The following is an 18,028-nucleotide window of genomic DNA, read 5'->3' as shown; positions in this document are numbered from 1 at the left end:
ATCTTGTCTTAACAGAAAGATGTTTCGAGCAAGTGATATGTTTTGATTTGAGGAAAATGACTATGTCCAAGCTGTACCTTCTGCATAAACCTGCCATAATACAAAAAATGCAAACCATATGCAACAATGATGCATGTAATGACCAATTTTGTTCAAATATGAATGTCTCATTAATGAGTGAATGCATGTTCTCTCAAGGCCTTGCCATCCTTAATCAGGCGTACAGTTGCGAATTGCTGGAACAAATCTGCTTCTTTGTAGAGTTTGATTTTCTAACTCTGGATTTTCAATGCATCTTCTCTATGCTGATTAGTAAAGGCCATCACTCATTCCAAACCCAACTCTTCAACTATCTCACTTCCTTTTCTTTGCCTATTTGCATGTGTGCCCACTTTTGAGTTCAAGGCTGCCAATTCATTTGGATTTTCTTTATTCATTTTATTGTGCGCATCTTATGAATGCAATCCTCTCTTTCCTGCTAATGCTTACCTCTGCTACAAGTTTTTCATTCAAATCCTTTCCAGCTTGGGATGCCAAAATCTAATCAAATTCCTGTCAAAAGTAATGTCCCAATGCACTTCTCATATTTTCTGTCAAAACTTTGTCAGTGATAAATTCAATAGTATAGCCATGCACGTCAATTACTGAATGCAAATGATAAACTTTTTGGAATATGGAACAAGAATTGAATTGGGATATGGAAAAAGATGTCACAAGTGACAAAACTGCAGAAATGAATTTTTTCACCATTTTTATTGAAAAGGATGGGTGACAATCGAAAAACCTTTAGACAAAGATATGTGCAAGAATGTAGAGAAGTCAAAGGAAGAAAGGACAAACCAAGCTTCTCCAAGATGAAATATGTGATAATTCAAAGATTCCAACAAAACTGCCTCAGTTTTGGTGTGCACCCACTTAACAATGATCAAATCTGACTCGTATGAGGCTGCCTTTGAGTCCTCCATTTCTGCCAACAAACTTCTCATTCTGTTTAACAGACTAACACCTTCCCGAGGTGAGATATATGATAGCATAAGGAGCGTACCAAAAACTGCCCCAGTTTTGTGTGCATGCCCAATTGACTGTCCTCCAACCCAACATTTAGGAAGTCGATTCTGTACTCCACACCAATGTCAATGAAAGACAAGTTAACAACCAACAGACTCATGTCTCAACCTCCTTTCTTCAAACAATCTGCAACCGGAACTTGCGGCCATAGTTAAAGTGCCCGTGAGGGTTTTCACTCCAATAAAATTTCTTTTTGTCCCTAATTTTTGCCTAGAGCGCCCTTTCGGGTTTTCACTCTAGCGGGATTTTTTTTTGTCCCTAACTTTTGCCTAGAGCGCCCTTTCGGGTTTTCACTCTAGCGAGATTTTTTTTTTTGGTTACACATAATACCGCCTGAGAACCTCAGCATTTATTGGGTGAGGCAAATCATCTCCATCCATCCTTGTCAAAATTACAGCTCCACCAGAGAACGCTTTCTTCACAACATACGGTCCCTCATAGGTAGGAGTCCATTTTCCACGGTGATTTTTTTGAGGTGGCTGAATCATCTTTAACACTAAATCCCCCACTCTGAAACAACGAGGACGCACTTTCTTGTGATGTGCTCTTATCATTCGTCTTTGATGGAGTTACCCTCTACAAAGTGCTCCCAATCTTCTCTCCTCAATAAAATTTAGATGTTCATAACGAGTTCGGACCCACTCACTCTCCTCCAAGTTGGCCTCCACCACCACTCTTAGCGAGGGAATTTCCACTTCAATGGGAAGAACCGCCTCAGTCCCATTTACTAAAGCAAAAGGACTTTCACCCGTAGATGTACGCACAGAAGTCCGGTACCCATATAAAGCAAAAGGAAGTTTTTCATGCCAATCTTTATAATTCTCCGTCATCTTCTGAATAATCTTCTTGATATTTTTGTTAGCCGCCTCAACAGCCCCGTTCATCTTGGGACGATAAGGAGATGAATTATGATGCTTGATCTTAAACTGCTCACATAAATCATTCACTATCTTGCTATTGAAATTCGTGCCATTGTCTGTAATGATCCTTTCAGGAACCCCATAACGACATACAATATCTTTTCTCAAAAATCGGGCGATAACGTTACTTGTCACTTTGGCATAAGAATTTGCTTCCACCCACTTTGTAAAATAATCAATTGCAACCAAAATGAAGCGGTGTCCGTTGGAAGCTTTGGGCTCAATAGGGCCAATAACATCTATACCCCATATCGAAAATGGCCAAGGTGCTGCTAATACCCGTAGAGGGTTTACTGGAACATGAGTCTTATCAGCATAAATCTGGCACTTATGGCATCTGATCGCATAGCTAATACAATCTCTTTCCATAGTAAGCCAATAATAGCCTGCCTGCAATATCTTTCTTGCCATTGAATATCCACTCGAATGAGTACCACATATTCCTTCATGAATCTCTTCCATAATCTGCTTGGCTCCATTTGTATCGACGCATCGAAGGAGTACAAATCCCGAGCTTCTCTTATACAACACATTTTTATCCAAGAAAAAGGAGCTTGAGAGCCTTCGGATGGTGCGTTTATCATTATCCTAGGCCTCTGAAGGATATTCTCCTTTCTCCAAATATTACTTCACATCATAATACCAGGGTTTGCCATCAGGTTCTGCTACTACATTCAAACAATGTGCCTGAATTTCACGCTTCTCAATCTTGATGACCTCTACTTCTCCTCGGGGGTCTAGATCAAACATGGCTGCCAGAGTGGCCAAGGCATCTGCCATCTGGTTTTCTTCTCTTGGAATATGATCAAATTCCACACAGTCGAAAAACTTAATCAACTCTTTGATATGTCGATAGTACGGGACTAACTTGGCATCCTTGGTTTCCCATTCGTCACACAATTTCCTAATCACCAACTGAGAGTCACCATAAACCTGAAGCTTCTTAATCCCGACATCAATAGCAGCTTGAATTCCCATGGCACAGGCCTCATACTCGGACACATTGTTAGTACAGTCAAAATAAAGCTTAGCAGTGAACGGGGTAACTTTGCCTTCTGGAGAAATAAGCACAGCCCCAATCCCATTACCGACAACATTAGAAGCACTATCAAACAACATGACCCATTTACTCGGATCCTTCTGACTCTCCATCTCTAAGGACAAGATTTCTTCGTCTGGGAACCCTGGATTCATCGACTGAGATTCATTAATTGCCTGCTCTGCTAAGCAATCCGCTATTGCACTTCCTTTCACTGCCTTTTGGGTAACATACAAAATGTCATTTTCTGACAACAACATCTGCCATTTTGCAATCCTTCCCGAAAGAGATGGTTTTCCAAAAATGTACTTGATCAGGTCCATCCTCGAGATCAGCCAAGTGGTGTGATACAACATATACTGCCTGAGCCTATGTGCAGCCCATGCCAACGAGCAACAAGTCTTCTCCAACATGGAGTAGTTGGTCTCACAACTCGTGATTTTCTTGCTCAAGTAGTAAATCGCATGTTCTAGCCTCCCCGATGAATTGTGTTGCCCTAACATACACCCATCGAATTGTCCGATACAGTCAAGTAGAGAATAAGCGGCTTCCCAGCAACTGGAGGCATCAAGACCGGTGGATTTTGTAAATACTGTTTGATTCTCTCAAAAGTATTTTGACACTCATCATTCCATTCTGACGGGTTATTCTTCCGAAGTAACTTAAAAATTGGCTCACACGTGGTTATCAACTGTGAAATAAACCTGGCAATATAATTGAGTCTCCCCAAGAAACCTCTGACTTCTTTCTCGGTGCGAGGAGGCGGCATCTCCATGATCGCCTTCACTTTATCCGGATCTACTTCAATACCTCTTCTGCTGACAATGAAACCCAACAACTTCCCTGAGGTTGCCCCAAATGTGCATTTCGAGGGGTTCAACTTCAGTTGGTGTCTTCTCAACCTCTTGAACAACTTCTCTAGGTTAATCATGTGATCTTCAGCTTTCTTTGATTTAGCAATCATGTCATCCACATACACCTCAATTTCTTTATGCATCATCTCGTGAAACAGAGTGACCATGGCTCGCTGATAAGTAGCTCCCGCATTTTTTAGACCAAATGGCATGACTTTGTAACAAAAGATACCCCATGAAAGTAGTTTTCTCTTGATCTTCCGGTGCCATCTTGATCTGATTATATCCTGAGAATCCATCCATGAAGGAGAATGCAAAATGTTTAGCCGTGTTGTCTACCAGTATGTCAATTTGGGGTAAAGGAAAGTCATCCTTCGAGCTCGCCCGATTAAGATCCCTGTAATCCACGCACATCCGAACCTCACCATCCTTCTTTGGGACTGGTACAATATTTGCAACCCATTCAGGGTATTTTGCCACAACAAGGAATCCTGCATCAAACTGCTTTTTTACTTCATCTCTAATCTTTAAAAGCATCTCTGGCTTCAATCTCCTCAACTTTTGCTTCACTGGCAGACAATCTGGTTTTAATGGCAATCTATGGACCACTATGTTCGTATCAAGTCCTGGCATCTCCTGATATGACCATGCAAAAACATCCTGGTATTCATGCAGTAAATCTATCAATCTTTTTCTATCTCCTCCTTCAAAAGCTGCACCAATCCTAACCTCCTTTTTCTGATCTTCAGTTCCCAAGTTAACAACCTCAGTAATTTCTTTGTGTGGCTGAATTATCTTTTCTTCTTGATTAACTTGTCTCAACATTTCTAGCGATATCTCAAATTCATCCTCAGTGTCAGAGTCAGATTCAACTAGGGATGGCAGCGGGTAGGGTAGCGGACGAATATTTGATATCCATATACTACCCGTAAAAATTTTGTCCAAATCCGTACCCGCCATTTACCTGTTAATATTTTGTAAAATACCCTTCATATCCACACCCGCCGGGCACGGGTAATAACCGCCAAACATCCGTACCCGCTAATTTCATTTACGGATGGGTATTTAACTGTTAACGGGCGGATAATAACCGCCAAATACCCGTACCCGCACCCATTTACCCGGCCAATAGGGTTTCCGATTTTGAATAAGATCAATGCATGAGAAATGAGAATACCTCAATACCACCAATTAATTAGGTAGGACTATGATTATCTTAATTGGTATAAACATTTTAATATTAGTTTGCATTTGAATAGTTAAAAACTAATTTCAGTTGACTGACAATTAACAAAGAAGATGAATGGTTTTTAAAGAACAAATTTCTTCAAACAAGATTGCTCCTGAACAAAAGTGAACTAGATCAATAGTAACTCCAAAATGGATTCTACCTAATTTTCTACAACCACAATTTACAAATGGATCATTGATCTAGTACAAGATGTTTATCAGCATTTGACAACGTGCAATAGATCAATCCATACAACCTTGTTCTTGTAGACCTCGAATGTATGAGAATTGAGAACCAGAAGGTCCAGAACTGCGTCCAAGCCATCCATTGAACAGGACCTCAGCAAGTCGGCCTCCACAACCGCAAATAGAATATACTAATCCTGAATATGGAGTATGGACAATGGACACCATACAAATCAGCAGAGAAATCAAACGGACAAATGACAATAGACAATTTCAAACAGACATTTGAACTAAAATAGATTTATAATATTTTTCTATTATTTCACATGAAGAGAAATCAAAAAAAAAATTGAAGTAACCAACAATACAAAATTCTTAAGATAAATGTTATTTGCACTTAATTAATTGTCACACTTTTAGGTGCAAATAAAGTTAACCAATTCTTAAATGTACATGAACAACAAAGAACCCTTTGGCTTTGGGTGGTACAACCGTACAAGCCTGCCTTCCACCCCTAGGGTGGAGATCATGATTCCTAAAGTTTCATCAAGGATGAACTTCAAAGATCTCCGCCACAAAGGGCTGGAAAGCTGGAAAGCACCGCCGGCTCCATATTGGCTCAAGGTTAGCAGAGAAATCAAAAGGGAAATTGACTAATAACCGGTAGATCTACAAAGTGGGAGAATAGGAGAAGTGAAAGAGGAGATCTGCAAATTAGAGAACTAGAGAAGTGAACGAGGAGATCTGCAGAGTGGAAGAATCGGATTTAACTATATATAGGAGAGTTAGTCTTAGAAGTTGGAGACTTGGAGAGTTGGAGATGAGAAATTGAGAATATGAGAAATGAGATACATCATACAGAGAAAGAGAAATATTAGTAAATGCAAAATTTAAAAGGAGTTGGGAAGATTAAGTGTCAAACACGTTTGAGTGAGAGACGAGTCAGACGACAACTCAGTCTTTTGGTTTTGATTTTTGAGGGTAGCTTACTAGCTTTGGCCTTTGGACCTGTCGTTTCAACTTTCAATGGTTTTACACTTTTACTTTTATATTTATTGCCTCCAACAAAAGCTGCAAAACCCTAAGAGATAAGAATAAGTTACCAACTTGGCAACTTACCATCTTATCAACAGCATATCTATTTAACCATCTATATTTTGCCAAGTCAGGACTCAGGATATGTAATCTTGAAAGCCAATAAAATAATAACAACTCAAAAGGATTTCACTTGGTTATAAGACCAAAATACCCTTTTATTCCATAAAACCTCCAAATATATAGAAAGATTACAACTACTTTGGCTTATCCGTAGATTAAGCCTTAATGCTAGGAAACTTAAAAAATTTAAATAGCAATAATCGTGCATCTTAAAAGCCCATTCCACAAATCATGGACTTCAAATCAAACTCCATAAATTACGCTAATACAATTAATCCATTTATAAACAATTATATCTAGGGGTGCACATGAGTCGGGTTGGGTCGGGTTTATGGACATATCTCACCTGACCCGTATGGGGTCGGGTTAGTGTTTTACCAACCCTCACCCGACCCTCTTTTGATGTCGAGTTGGGTTGGGTTGGGTTGGGTCAAACGGGTTGGGTCGGGTCAATGAGGTCGGGTCGGGTTATAGAATAATATGCCAATGTTAATACTTAATATGCCAATGTTAATTACAATATCCTACCGGTAGGATACATAAGTATCCTATCACTAGGATACATACCGTATCCTACCGATAGGATACATTAAGTATCCTATCACTATGCTACATATTGTATCCTACCGGTAGGATAGTCCTATAATCATCAAAACGTGTCAATAAATGAAGGGTAATCACCAAAGTCAGGTTTTGAAATTAGTATTCTATTCCATTAGTATGAAATTATGAATGTATGATAGCATGTCAACTTATTGTTTTGTTTAGGGTATTGAACTATTGATCCTATTGGTCCCAAGGGAACCCTAAAAGAGTAACTATTAGTTGCTTTGTTAAGGGTTTAGGGTTTGTGGAACCCTAAACCCTAAACCCTAAACCCTAAGCCCTAAACCATTAGGTATTGATCCTTATGGAGTTTAGGGATTTAGGGTTTAGGGTTTAGGGAACCCTAAAAGAGTAATTATTAGTTGTTTTGTTTAGGGTTTGTGGAACCCTTAGGGTTTAGGGTTTATGAAACCATTAACACCTAGTTGTTTTGTTTAGGGAATTGATCCTTAATTCCTTATGGAGTTTAGGGAACCCTAAAAGAGTAATTATTAGTTGCTTTGTTTAGGGTTTAGGGTTTATGAAACCATTAACAACTAGTTGCTTTGTTTATGTAGTTTAGGGAACCCACTCATGACTCAACCCAGTAACTATTAATTGCTTTGTTAATAGTTAATTATTTGCAACTTGCAAGTAACATAAATCACTATTTGCAAGTAACATAAATTATTAATAGTTAATTATTTAATGGTTACTCACTATTCACTAACTCGGTCACTGCAAAGTAACATAAATTATTAATTATTAATTATTAATTATTCAAAGGTCTGTAAAGTTAAAAAAAGAAAAAGAAAAAACCCATGACTTTTGAGTTTTGAAGCCCTCAATGGCTCAATCTCCTACCGTCCTACGTACAGGCTACAGCCGCTCCTCAATCTTCACTCTTAGAGTTCAGTCTTCCATCTCTCTGCTTGGCTCCACACGGACCACACCTCCACCAGGACCACCACTCTGCCTTGTCCCAATCTCCACCTCTCTTTGTCGTCCATCTCCGACAGGCTCCGCACGTGCTGCTAGCTGCTAACAAGGTAACCCATTGATCATTTGATCCTCTAATAGTCTAGTTAGTAATTACTAATTACATTCAGTTTAGCCCCAAAGCTTTTTTTTCTTATTTTTTGGTGTAAAATACAGAAAATGGTTGATCAACAAAACAATCCAGTAGCACAAGAACCTATTGCTGATAGTGTAGGTGGGCATCCATCTCAAACACCAATAAATATTGATGATAATTCTTCTCGGCAAAGTAATTCAGGAACTAGTAATGTTGATGTTTTTCCGGGTGGAGTTCAAATTGTGAAAAAAAGAAGATTCACATCAGAAGCTAGGAGCCATTTTACTCAACTTACGATAAACGGAGTTGAAAAGGCTGAGTGTAATTATTGTAAGAAGAGGCTTTCAGGCAATATGAAGAATGGGACTTCTCATTTGAGTGCACATACTAAGAATTGTGCTTTCAGGACAACTAAAGATTTAAAGCAGCAATTGTTGGCTTATAATCAGAAAAAGAGGGATGCAAATTTTACGGTGGGAAACTATTCTTTTGATGAAAATGCATCCAGGAGAGACCTTGCTCATATGATTATGCTGCATGAATATCCTATTTCAATGGTGGAACACGTTGGATTCCGACGATTTTCAACTGGTCTTCAACCATTGTTTAAGGTTCCTTCTCGAAGTACAGAAAGATCTGATCTATTCAAGGTTTATGATCTTGAGAAAAAGAATTGTGTGAAGATACTGGAAAATAACAGTAGCAGAATTGCTTTAACTTCAGATATGTGGACTTCTTCCAACCAGAAAAAAGGATACATGGCTATCACGGCTCACTTTATTGATGATAATTGGGAGATGCAGAGTTGCATCTTAAGGTACAATTTTATTGATTATTTCTTTTAATCATTTCATAATTTTAAGGCACAATTTTATTGTTTGTCTAGGTTTGTATATTGTTAATTTTAGAGCATGCATTCTTTGTTAATTATTTTGTAATTGTTTGTCTAGATTTGTATATGTTCCTTGTCCACATACTGCTCAAGTTCTCTCCGAGGTTCTTATAGAATGCATGCTAGAAATGAACATTGACAGAAAATTATCTACGTTGACTTTGGACAATTGCTCAACTAATGATGCAATCATTGAGAAATTGTTGGGTAAGCTTGATGCATGTTCACTTATTTTAGATGGAAGGATATTTCACATGCGATGTTGTGCTCATATTTTGAATTTGATTGTTCAACGTGGCTTGTCGGAGATTGAGGATTGCATTGAAAATGTTAGAAACAGTGTTTCATTTTGGACTGCGTCACCTAAACGAGAGCAAACTTTTAGAGAGGCCGCACGTCAATTGCATATCACAAGTACTAAACAATTAGTACTTGACTGCAAGACTAGATGGAACTCCATATATTTGATGCTTACTGTTGCTATTGGTTATAAGGATGTCTTCACTCGCTTGAAAAAGAAAGAGTCTCTTTATAAATGTTTGCCTAGTGAGAGTGATTGGGATTTGGCAAAAATTATTTGTGAAAAATTGGAGATCTTTCATAACGCCACTGAGATGTTTTCTGGGAAAAAATATCCAACTGCAAATATATTTTTTCCAATAGTGTGTGGGATAAAGATTTCTTTGGGTGAATGGTATGAGTCTCCAAATGCTATTATTAAAAATATGGCTTCCTCCATGACTGAAAAGTTTGATAAATATTGGAATGTTGTCCATGATGTCATGAGTGTGGCTACTGTGTTGGATCCTAGATACAAGTTGAAGTTAATGGAATATTATTTTCCTAAGTTTTACAAAGAATCAGCTTCAGAAGAGATTTCTAGGATTCGAACCCTTTGTTATGATTTGTTTTATGAGTATCACAGTAGATATATGAAAGACAAAGAAGATCATAATCATGGGCTTGGTGAATCTTCATCCTCATTTAATAAGGTCAGAGACTCTGGCAAATCTTCTTGGAGTGATCCTGGTTTTGAAGCTTTTATTTCACAAAATGAGGATGAACTTGGAAGAAATGAGTTGGATAATTACTTGAGTGAGAAAAACTTGCCCCTTATGAATGAGTTTGAAATCTTAGCTTGGTGGAAGAGCAATGGACTTAAATATCCAATATTGCAAAAGATTGCTAGGGACATTCTTGCTATCCCCATCTCCAGTGTAGCTTCAGAGTCAGCTTTCAGCATGGGAGGAAGAGTGGTGAGTAAGCACAGAAGTCGACTTCATTCGAACACTATAGAAGCATTGACTTGTGGAAAATCTTGGTTACTAAATAGCCTCCAAGTCCAAGGTAATGAAACTTTATTTATGAATTATGATTTGTGAAATATGAAATTTATGTTCACCATTTGATTAGTTTCCTTTTTGTTACCAGATGTTTGTTCAAAGGGCCCAATGGATGCATCTTATCAAACTGTTGAGTATGATTATGATATTGAAGGGGTAATGCTATTTATATTATTTGTTAGAATTAAATATATTTACTCTTTTTGCTTATTGATTGATTGTTATTTGCTAACCTTTGAATGTTACTTTTATTAGGATGAAGCTACCGACAACCATGCCCAATCACAAGACTAGCAAAGGAGTTTATTTTCAATGACTCAATTTGTTGGATTAAATGGCTAAATTTGTTGGATTAAATTGCTCAATTTGTTGAAGCATTTTTTTTATCTAATGATTTGAAGGCGGGTAAACGGGTAGTCCATTTATTGCATAAAAGTGTTTCTGTAGCGGGTAAACGGGTAGTGGGTAAATGGGAGTGCTCCCCCATACCCGCACCCGCACCCGCACGGATAAAAATCTTCATATCCATATCCAGTAATTTTACTCATTTATCTGCACCCATATCCGTACCCAATGGTGCGGATAAGCGGATATCCACCGGGTACGGATAAAATTGACATCCCTAGATTCAACATTGTTAATGGGTGCCCCAAAATCTGGTTCATTAGGTTCATCTTCTTCATTATCATCAATTTCAGTCCTGTTAAAATGGAATGTGTGAAATTTGGAATTTTGGGAGTGATAGATGAAATGAAGTGAATAGATGTGAGAATTGTGAACAAAGATTTTTATTTATGATAAGCATAGCAGAATCATCTGAAACATGAGAACATGCAAAGACCATACTATGTGAATTCATCAAAAGATAAAGTAAAGACATGCTCATTACAAAAACCCAATCAGTGGCCGTGAGCTGGACCACAGATTATAGTGCATATGGAGATTACTCTTGAAGGCTGTTGATAGAGACTGGTAATTCGAAACTGGTCCAGTTGTTGAGCTCAAAACCTGGAGGCCGAGGGACAACATAATAAGACTTAGTAGCAAAGTTCTGATCCTCCTCTATAACAGCGACATGAAAATCTTCAAACTGCTCACACAGCCCTCCAAAATTTGCCCCAGTTCGACTCTTTTCAACTTGATCAACCGGAAGAGTAAGGATCAATTTCCCTGGAATTGCCTCTGCATTGAGCAGATTGACCTTTTCCAAGAAATCTCCAAACACGAAACTATCATAAAGCCAGGGGATTGATTTTTTCGGGACATCCAGCTCTCGACCTTCAAAACGAGCGATTCGCTTTGCCTGTTTATCAGCCTGGCCTTGTATCCTATCAGCTCTACTTGGCTTATACCCAAGCCCCTAACGCTCAACCTGTTTCAATACCGTTATCGGCTTCTTTATCCCCTGTTCCTCTTTGCCTAAACCTCCTCCTGGTCGGAATCCCATCTTCAACATAATTCTTCCAATAAACTTAGCCACTTTCGACAAACGGGGCTGCACCAAAAGCTGCTCTTCCTTCACAAAACTAGCAGTAGCAATCTCAAAGGACCGGAATGAGCTTTCAATTCCCTACAGGGGCGCGTCAATATGGAGTGAGTTTGAGACACTAGCCACCATCCATTCTGACTGGCCCTTAACAATGTAAACTCTTCCTCCGTGAGCAAATTTGAGATTCTGATGTAAAGATGATGGTACTGCACCAGCAGTATGGATCCACGGCCTCCCTAACAAGCAACTGTAAGTAGGCGATATATCCATCACCATAAAAGGCACATTGAAGGTCACATTTGCAATTTCCAGTGGGACCTCGATCTCCCCCATTATCTCCTTCCTAGTTCCATCAAAGGCTTTAGCTACTACTAGTACTTGCTTCAAATATGATCTATCAATTGGCAATCTATCAAAAGTTTCCTTTGGCAGGATATTCAACGACGATCCATTGTCAATCAAAATACTCGCCACCTCAAAACCCCTACACATGGCAGAAATATGCAATGCCTTGTTATGGCCCATCCCTTCATCTGGAATCTCTTCTTCAGTGAATGATAACAAGTGAGTTGCGAGCACATTTCCGACGATCCCATCAAAAGATTCTATCGGTATCTTTTCTGGCACATAGGCCTGATTCAGCATTCTCAACAACACTTTACGGTGTGGCTCCGAACTCATGATTAATTCTAGGATGAAAATCTTTGCTGGGGTCTTTTTCAGCTGGTCTACAATCATATATTCACTTTGACGGACAATCTTTAGAAACTCCTGAATTTCTCCATCAGTCACTGTTTTCTTAATTTCTTCACATATAATATGATCTTTTTTCAAATCTTTCAAATTCTCTTCTGTTCCTACAACGTCCTTTCCCTTCCTTTTCCTTTCAGCTTCCGCATCTGACACTGGGTCACCTGACTCCTCTCGAGAATAAACCCTTCCAGTTCGGGTTATCCTACTCACTCCTGAGATGTTATCTACAGCAACCTCGGGACCACTTTTCTCATATACCCACGGAACAGCCTTATCACTCACGTAAGCAGGCTTTGAATGAAGTGGACTTTTTACAGTCGATTGATCCTCTAAAAAGTACTGCAAGACAATTGGCTTTGCCCGTCCACCAGGCCTTGGCCCCTTATAAAATTCATCCCCGATAACATTGACTGCACTTGAGCATCCTGACTTTACCCCAAATACTACTTTCTTACTATCAATCAAATCTTGCACCCTTGCTTGAAATTGAAAACAACTCTCCAGAGAATGTCCTTGAATGCCTTTGTGAAATTCACAAGTCTTCAATTCATCATAGCCATCATATTTCAATGTCAAGTCCAGCTCCTCTCTTTTAATAAGTCTCTCCTTTTCCAAAGCATCCAGCACCAAACTCAAAGGCATAATTACCTCTGCAATTATCCTCCTAAACTCACCAGAACCCTCAACAGCATTAGTATCTCCATTGCCATGATCTGGCAAAGGATTAGTAGTCATATCAGGCTTCCTGATCCCATCAAAATTCAACCATCCAAAAAGACCATATTTTGCACAATCCTCTTGAAGGTCAGACAATTTTCAATTGAATGTCCAGGCGCATCCCCGTGATAAGCACATGTCACCTCAGGGTTATACCAAGGAGGGTAAAGTGGATTCTGGGGTCCTCTTCCCGGGATAGGTGCAATAGCTGAATTAGACAATAACTTCTCATAACATTGGGCATAGGTCATGGGTATTGGAGTAAATTGTTCAAGCTGCCTTCGGGGTCTGGGGTTATTTTCAAAGTTTTGGTAATTTTGGCGAGGTGGTTGGTAAGCTTGTTGAGGTAATTGGTAATTTTGCTGAGGTGGTTGATAAACCTGATGAGGTGGTTGGTAAGTTGGCTGAGGTGGTCGATAAGAATGCTGAGGTGGCAGGTAGGAATTTGAGTTTGGGTAGTGGTTATATGGACTGGACAGCCTGGGAGCATTGCTTCGCGGCCTGTAATCAGAAGTAGGAGACCCATAAGTGGGATTACCGCTATAATTAACAGTATGAACCTCATTTTCCTTCTTCTTCATCTTCCCTCCCTTCTGATATTCTGGTTTCTCAAGCATTGGGACGCTAATGCTGATATTTCCTCTCTGGATACATCTCTCAATACGTTCCCCTACTCGGATCATTTCTCCTAAACCTGCGTGCCCCCCTCCAGCAATTTTTGAAGTATAAGGTTCTCGGAGTACATCAATGAATGCGTTAACCAGATCTTGTTCCGCCAGCGGGGGGTGTATTTGGGATGCTAAATCTCTCCATCTATGGGCCCAATCCCGGAAACTATCTCCCTCCTTCATGATAGTACACTGAAGGTCATAGATGGTAGGGACCTTCTCCATGTTATACTCATACTTCTTCAGAAACAAATTAGCCAGATCCTCCCAGGTCTCAACAGAAGACGGATCTAAGCTTGTAAACCATCGAGTTGCACTCCCTGTCAAACTTTCTTGGAAAAAGTGAATCACTATCTTCTCATCGTGAACATATGGCTGCATCCTCCGACAATACATGGTCAGATGATCTAGAGGAATTCCAGTACCATCGAAGAGAGTAAAAGCAGGAAGCTTGAAATCAGGAGGAATAATCAGATCTTTCACCAAACATAGCTTATGTGGGCTTAAAGCACCAACAGGCCCAAATCCTTCAATTGAACTCATCCATTTTTCCATCTTTTTGTATTGCTCAACAGTAAGACCTTTTCCTTCTTCCTCTTTAACCTCTACGGGCATGACTTATGTTTTCTGTTGGGAATCCAATGATGGAAATCCACCATCCTGAGCTGGCCCGACTATCGGTGCATATCCTGAGAAATTCATTGCCGTGTTGTCATACAACTGATGCATGGGATCTCCTTTCTGTGCTAAACTTTCTGCAACTGCTTTTCCTTTCATGAATTGCGACATCTGAGTAACCAGCATAGCCATTTGTTCTTTTAGATATGCAATTTCCTGGCTTTGCTTTTGGATCAGTTCCTTCTGCTGTTCGTTCTCCATTGTTCTAGCAATTCGCAATTGTAATCTGGTGTGATAAGGATGACAGTGATATGAATGAACTTGTGCTTTTCCTTTTTTTATGCTCATGCATGACTGTGAATTTTAGGGGAATTTCTTAGTCTATCAAATTACAAAGAATGTGACTAGTGAATGCATGGAAGCATGAAAAGGATGAGTATAAGATGTGTATGAACAGGTATGAGTGATTAACAATCATGCAAGTATATATGGACATGTATGGGTAATTAACAAGTGTACAAGTATATATGAACAAGTATGGATAATTAGCAAATGTATAAGTATATATGGACATGTATGGATAATTAACAAGTGTACAAGTATATATGAACAAGTATGGATAATTAGCAAATGTATAAGTATATATGAACATGTATGGATGATTAACAGATACACAAGTATATATGGACATATATGGATGATTAACAGATGGACATGATCATAACCTAGGCTAACACATTCATGGCAAGTGTATAAAAGATGTACATGTGTGGTTTGATGATTGTATATATACAGGTATGCATTAAGTACATATAAACATGTAAATGAGGAATAAAGATACAGAGTATTTAATGTACAGGAAATAAATAGAGTTAAAGATAGGAGAATCCCCCATTGTTCCTAAACAAAATCAGGTTCCTACAAACTTCTGAAGGTCTTGAACCAGATCTAAGGGTTATCTAATGTGCATATGGGTGGCATATCTAACTATAACGCGGCTACGCGAGAGGCCACTGGATCAGGTTAGCTCACACCCCATATCTGGAAGTGGAGCCCATCCCCCAATATCTTGAAGGGACGTCAATCCAGGAGGATGTCTTTCCTTGCTTACGTGAGGACAAAATCCATCAAAAGCAAAGATCAACCCTCACTAATCACTAGTAGGACTCGGTTTTTATGGGCCATTTGTGTGCATGTGAATGGTGATGTGTGTGCGGGGGATCATACCGTATCCTTAACAAACACTCAAATTTTATGAAACCAAAAACCTGTTATTTTATCTACAATCATGAACAAACACATTAGATTCCTCAAAATGTTGAAAGAAAAATGTACAACAAAACAAATCAACCAAATAGGAAAACACTGACACAAAAAGGCCCGACCCCTTTGGTACAACAACCATGATCCCCAGTGAAGTCGCCAGCTGAAGCAACCGGCATGAAAAACAATGAAGTCGCCACCAATTGATTTTTGGGATGCAATTGGACATCCGTTCTGGTCCACGAGAAAAATGGGCAAGGGGGTCTATTGAGCATGGGGAAGGTGTTAGGCACCCTACAACTCCCGAAAACGGTTACCTTTGAATGTTTTCCTATTTGGCTCTAATTTGTTTTTGTAAATCTCGTTGTGAATGTAATGAAAAATCCACTTGGAGTGGTTTAAAGAAAAAAGGTGCACGGGATCACTGCGGCCATTCCCGGCTTGGCCAAAGATGAATAAAAATTCCACTTGGAGTGGATTTGGATGATTTGAAAAGAGGGTGCACGGGATCATTGGGGCCATTCTCGGCTTGGCCAAAGATGAATAAAAATTCCACTTGGAGTGGATTTGGATGATTTGAAAAGAGGTATGAACGGGATCATTGGGGCCATTCCCGGCTTGGCCAAAGATGAATAAAAATTCCACTTGGAGTGGATTTGGATGATTTGAAAAGAGGTATGCACGGGATCATTGGGGCCATTCCCGGCTTGGCCAAAGATGTTTGTTTTGCTTAGTTTGGATGAAAAATTCCACTTTGAGTGGGTTTCGATATTTTTGGAAAAGGGACTTTTTGGGGACTTGGTTGATGTACCAAAAGGACCCACAATCAAGGAGAAATGTTCAATTTAAGCCTTACTCACAATTATGTTCTTCATGAGAAAAGAAAGAATCCATTTAAGGCCCATCGGACAGGCCAAATATCTTTAAACCCCCCTTTGGGTCCTTAAATAAATTCTCCTAATCCCTAAAAACATATTCGCTTTCCGGGTCCACGAAATCCAAATGTTTTGGTTGAATGCCAATGGAACCCCAATATCTTGAAGGCTCCTTGGTATTTAAACAAAACATAAGGGTTCCATAATTTAGTCTTGGTGTATTTATTAAAGTGAGACGGCTTGGATTAATTCTAATGACTAACGCGTTGCATTTATTTTCATGGCATTCAAATAATCCTAGCATACATCTAAGCATCATGGCATAATGTGAAAAATCAAAGTCCTAAGCATGCATTCTAATGCAATCATCATTCACAAAATAAATTCCTAATTTCTATATGCTTCTAGCATCCTAGAATATCATGTATGCATTTTTTATTTTACATCCACTATTTTTCTACACTATTACAAGGCTTACACTTTACAATTATGCATGACAAATATAAAATGAGAAATACAAATATTATACGACAATTGGAATATTGCCCATGGGGCCCATTGCTCAAATCCGGTCCAAATCTTCTAAGTATGTCCTCCGGCCCAAATGGTCCCAAGCCCGGTCCAAGCCCAACAAACAAACACAAAATGGTCAAATGGGATTCTCATATGTACATCAAGATTCAAATTAAATCAAACACACATTTCATAATAATTTATTTCGAAGTTTCGAGATAATTATCCAAACAAAATTAGCTAAGGAAAGGAGAGAGGCTTCCATATCAAGTTTGCACGAACAACATTATTAAGCAAAGAACCATAAAATACGCCAAGATTAATGTCAAAAATAATCAGATCCTAAATTGATTCACCAAGTAAGATAAATCCAAGGACAATCGTCAAGCCGTAAACATATCAACACAAAACCATGAGTACAATCCTAAATGCAAGATTAATGTTACCATCAAGAACATAGACAGCCTCAGACTTGTGAACCAAACCAAATACAAACTGGCTTCAACTCAGACTTGTGAATCATTTAGAACTTCTTAATCATTTCAATAACTCATAGCAACACACAAACCTTCAAACTGAATACAGTCACTTACCAAAGCAATAAACAAGTTCTAAACGGATCTAAATAAAACCAACATCTCCATTCAAGCAAAACCGAATGCAAACTATTTCAATACCGATTCTAGTATGGAAAGTGAAAGCAAACAAAGCTCATTTCAAAACTGAAAATATGCAGGGATGGAATCATGTATCTTTTAGAGGAATTAAACCATATACAGCAT

The 18,028-nt window shown here is 39.0% G+C and overlaps 2 protein-coding genes across 2 annotated transcripts; one reads left to right on the top strand and one right to left on the bottom strand.

Moving 5' to 3' along the window:
• The first annotated feature begins 5,750 nt into the window (after positions 1–5,750).
• LOC119980722 (zinc finger BED domain-containing protein RICESLEEPER 2-like) lies at positions 5,751–10,644 on the top strand. The gene is made up of 6 exons (XM_038823516.1): positions 5,751–5,921; positions 7,919–8,089; positions 8,196–8,932; positions 9,066–10,354; positions 10,439–10,506; positions 10,606–10,644. Exons 1-6 carry the CDS (start codon positions 5,751–5,753, stop codon positions 10,642–10,644), a joined length of 2,475 nt encoding a protein of 824 aa, XP_038679444.1.
• A 93-nt stretch (positions 10,645–10,737) lies between these two features.
• LOC119980721 lies at positions 10,738–14,592 on the bottom strand. The gene is made up of 8 exons (XM_038823515.1): positions 14,169–14,592; positions 13,466–14,003; positions 12,586–13,337; positions 11,966–12,459; positions 11,735–11,920; positions 11,359–11,653; positions 10,921–10,972; positions 10,738–10,867 (listed from the first exon to the last, which is right to left on the bottom strand). Exons 1-8 carry the CDS (start codon positions 14,590–14,592, stop codon positions 10,738–10,740), a joined length of 2,871 nt encoding a protein of 956 aa, XP_038679443.1.
• Between the last annotated feature and the right edge of the window lie 3,436 nt (positions 14,593–18,028).

The sequence above is a fragment of the Tripterygium wilfordii genome, chromosome 16, assembly GCF_013401445.1.
Source record: "Tripterygium wilfordii isolate XIE 37 chromosome 16, ASM1340144v1, whole genome shotgun sequence".
In the NCBI taxonomy this organism is placed as follows: Eukaryota; Viridiplantae; Streptophyta; class Magnoliopsida; order Celastrales; family Celastraceae; genus Tripterygium; species Tripterygium wilfordii.
This window is presented reverse-complemented; position numbering and strand designations above follow the sequence as displayed.

Bases quoted from the DNA above. Each gene is read 5' to 3' on its own strand.
- LOC119980722 (XM_038823516.1), top strand. From the start codon at position 5,751: ATGAACAACAAAGAACCCTTTGGCTTTGGGTGGTACAACCGTACAAGC. The intron at 5,922-7,918 runs GTTAGCAGAGAA...TCCTACGTACAG, and splicing joins CGGCTCCATATTGGCTCAAG to GCTACAGCCGCTCCTCAATC. The intron at 8,933-9,065 runs GTACAATTTTAT...TTGTTTGTCTAG, and splicing joins ATGCAGAGTTGCATCTTAAG to ATTTGTATATGTTCCTTGTC.
- LOC119980721 (XM_038823515.1), bottom strand. From the start codon at position 14,592: ATGCCCGTAGAGGTTAAAGAGGAAGAAGGAAAAGGTCTTACTGTTGAG. The intron at 13,338-13,465 runs GTATAACCCTGA...TGATGGGATCAG, and splicing joins AATCCACTTTACCCTCCTTG to GAAGCCTGATATGACTACTA. The intron at 11,921-11,965 runs GTGGCTAGTGTC...GCGCCCCTGTAG, and splicing joins AGGGCCAGTCAGAATGGATG to GGAATTGAAAGCTCATTCCG.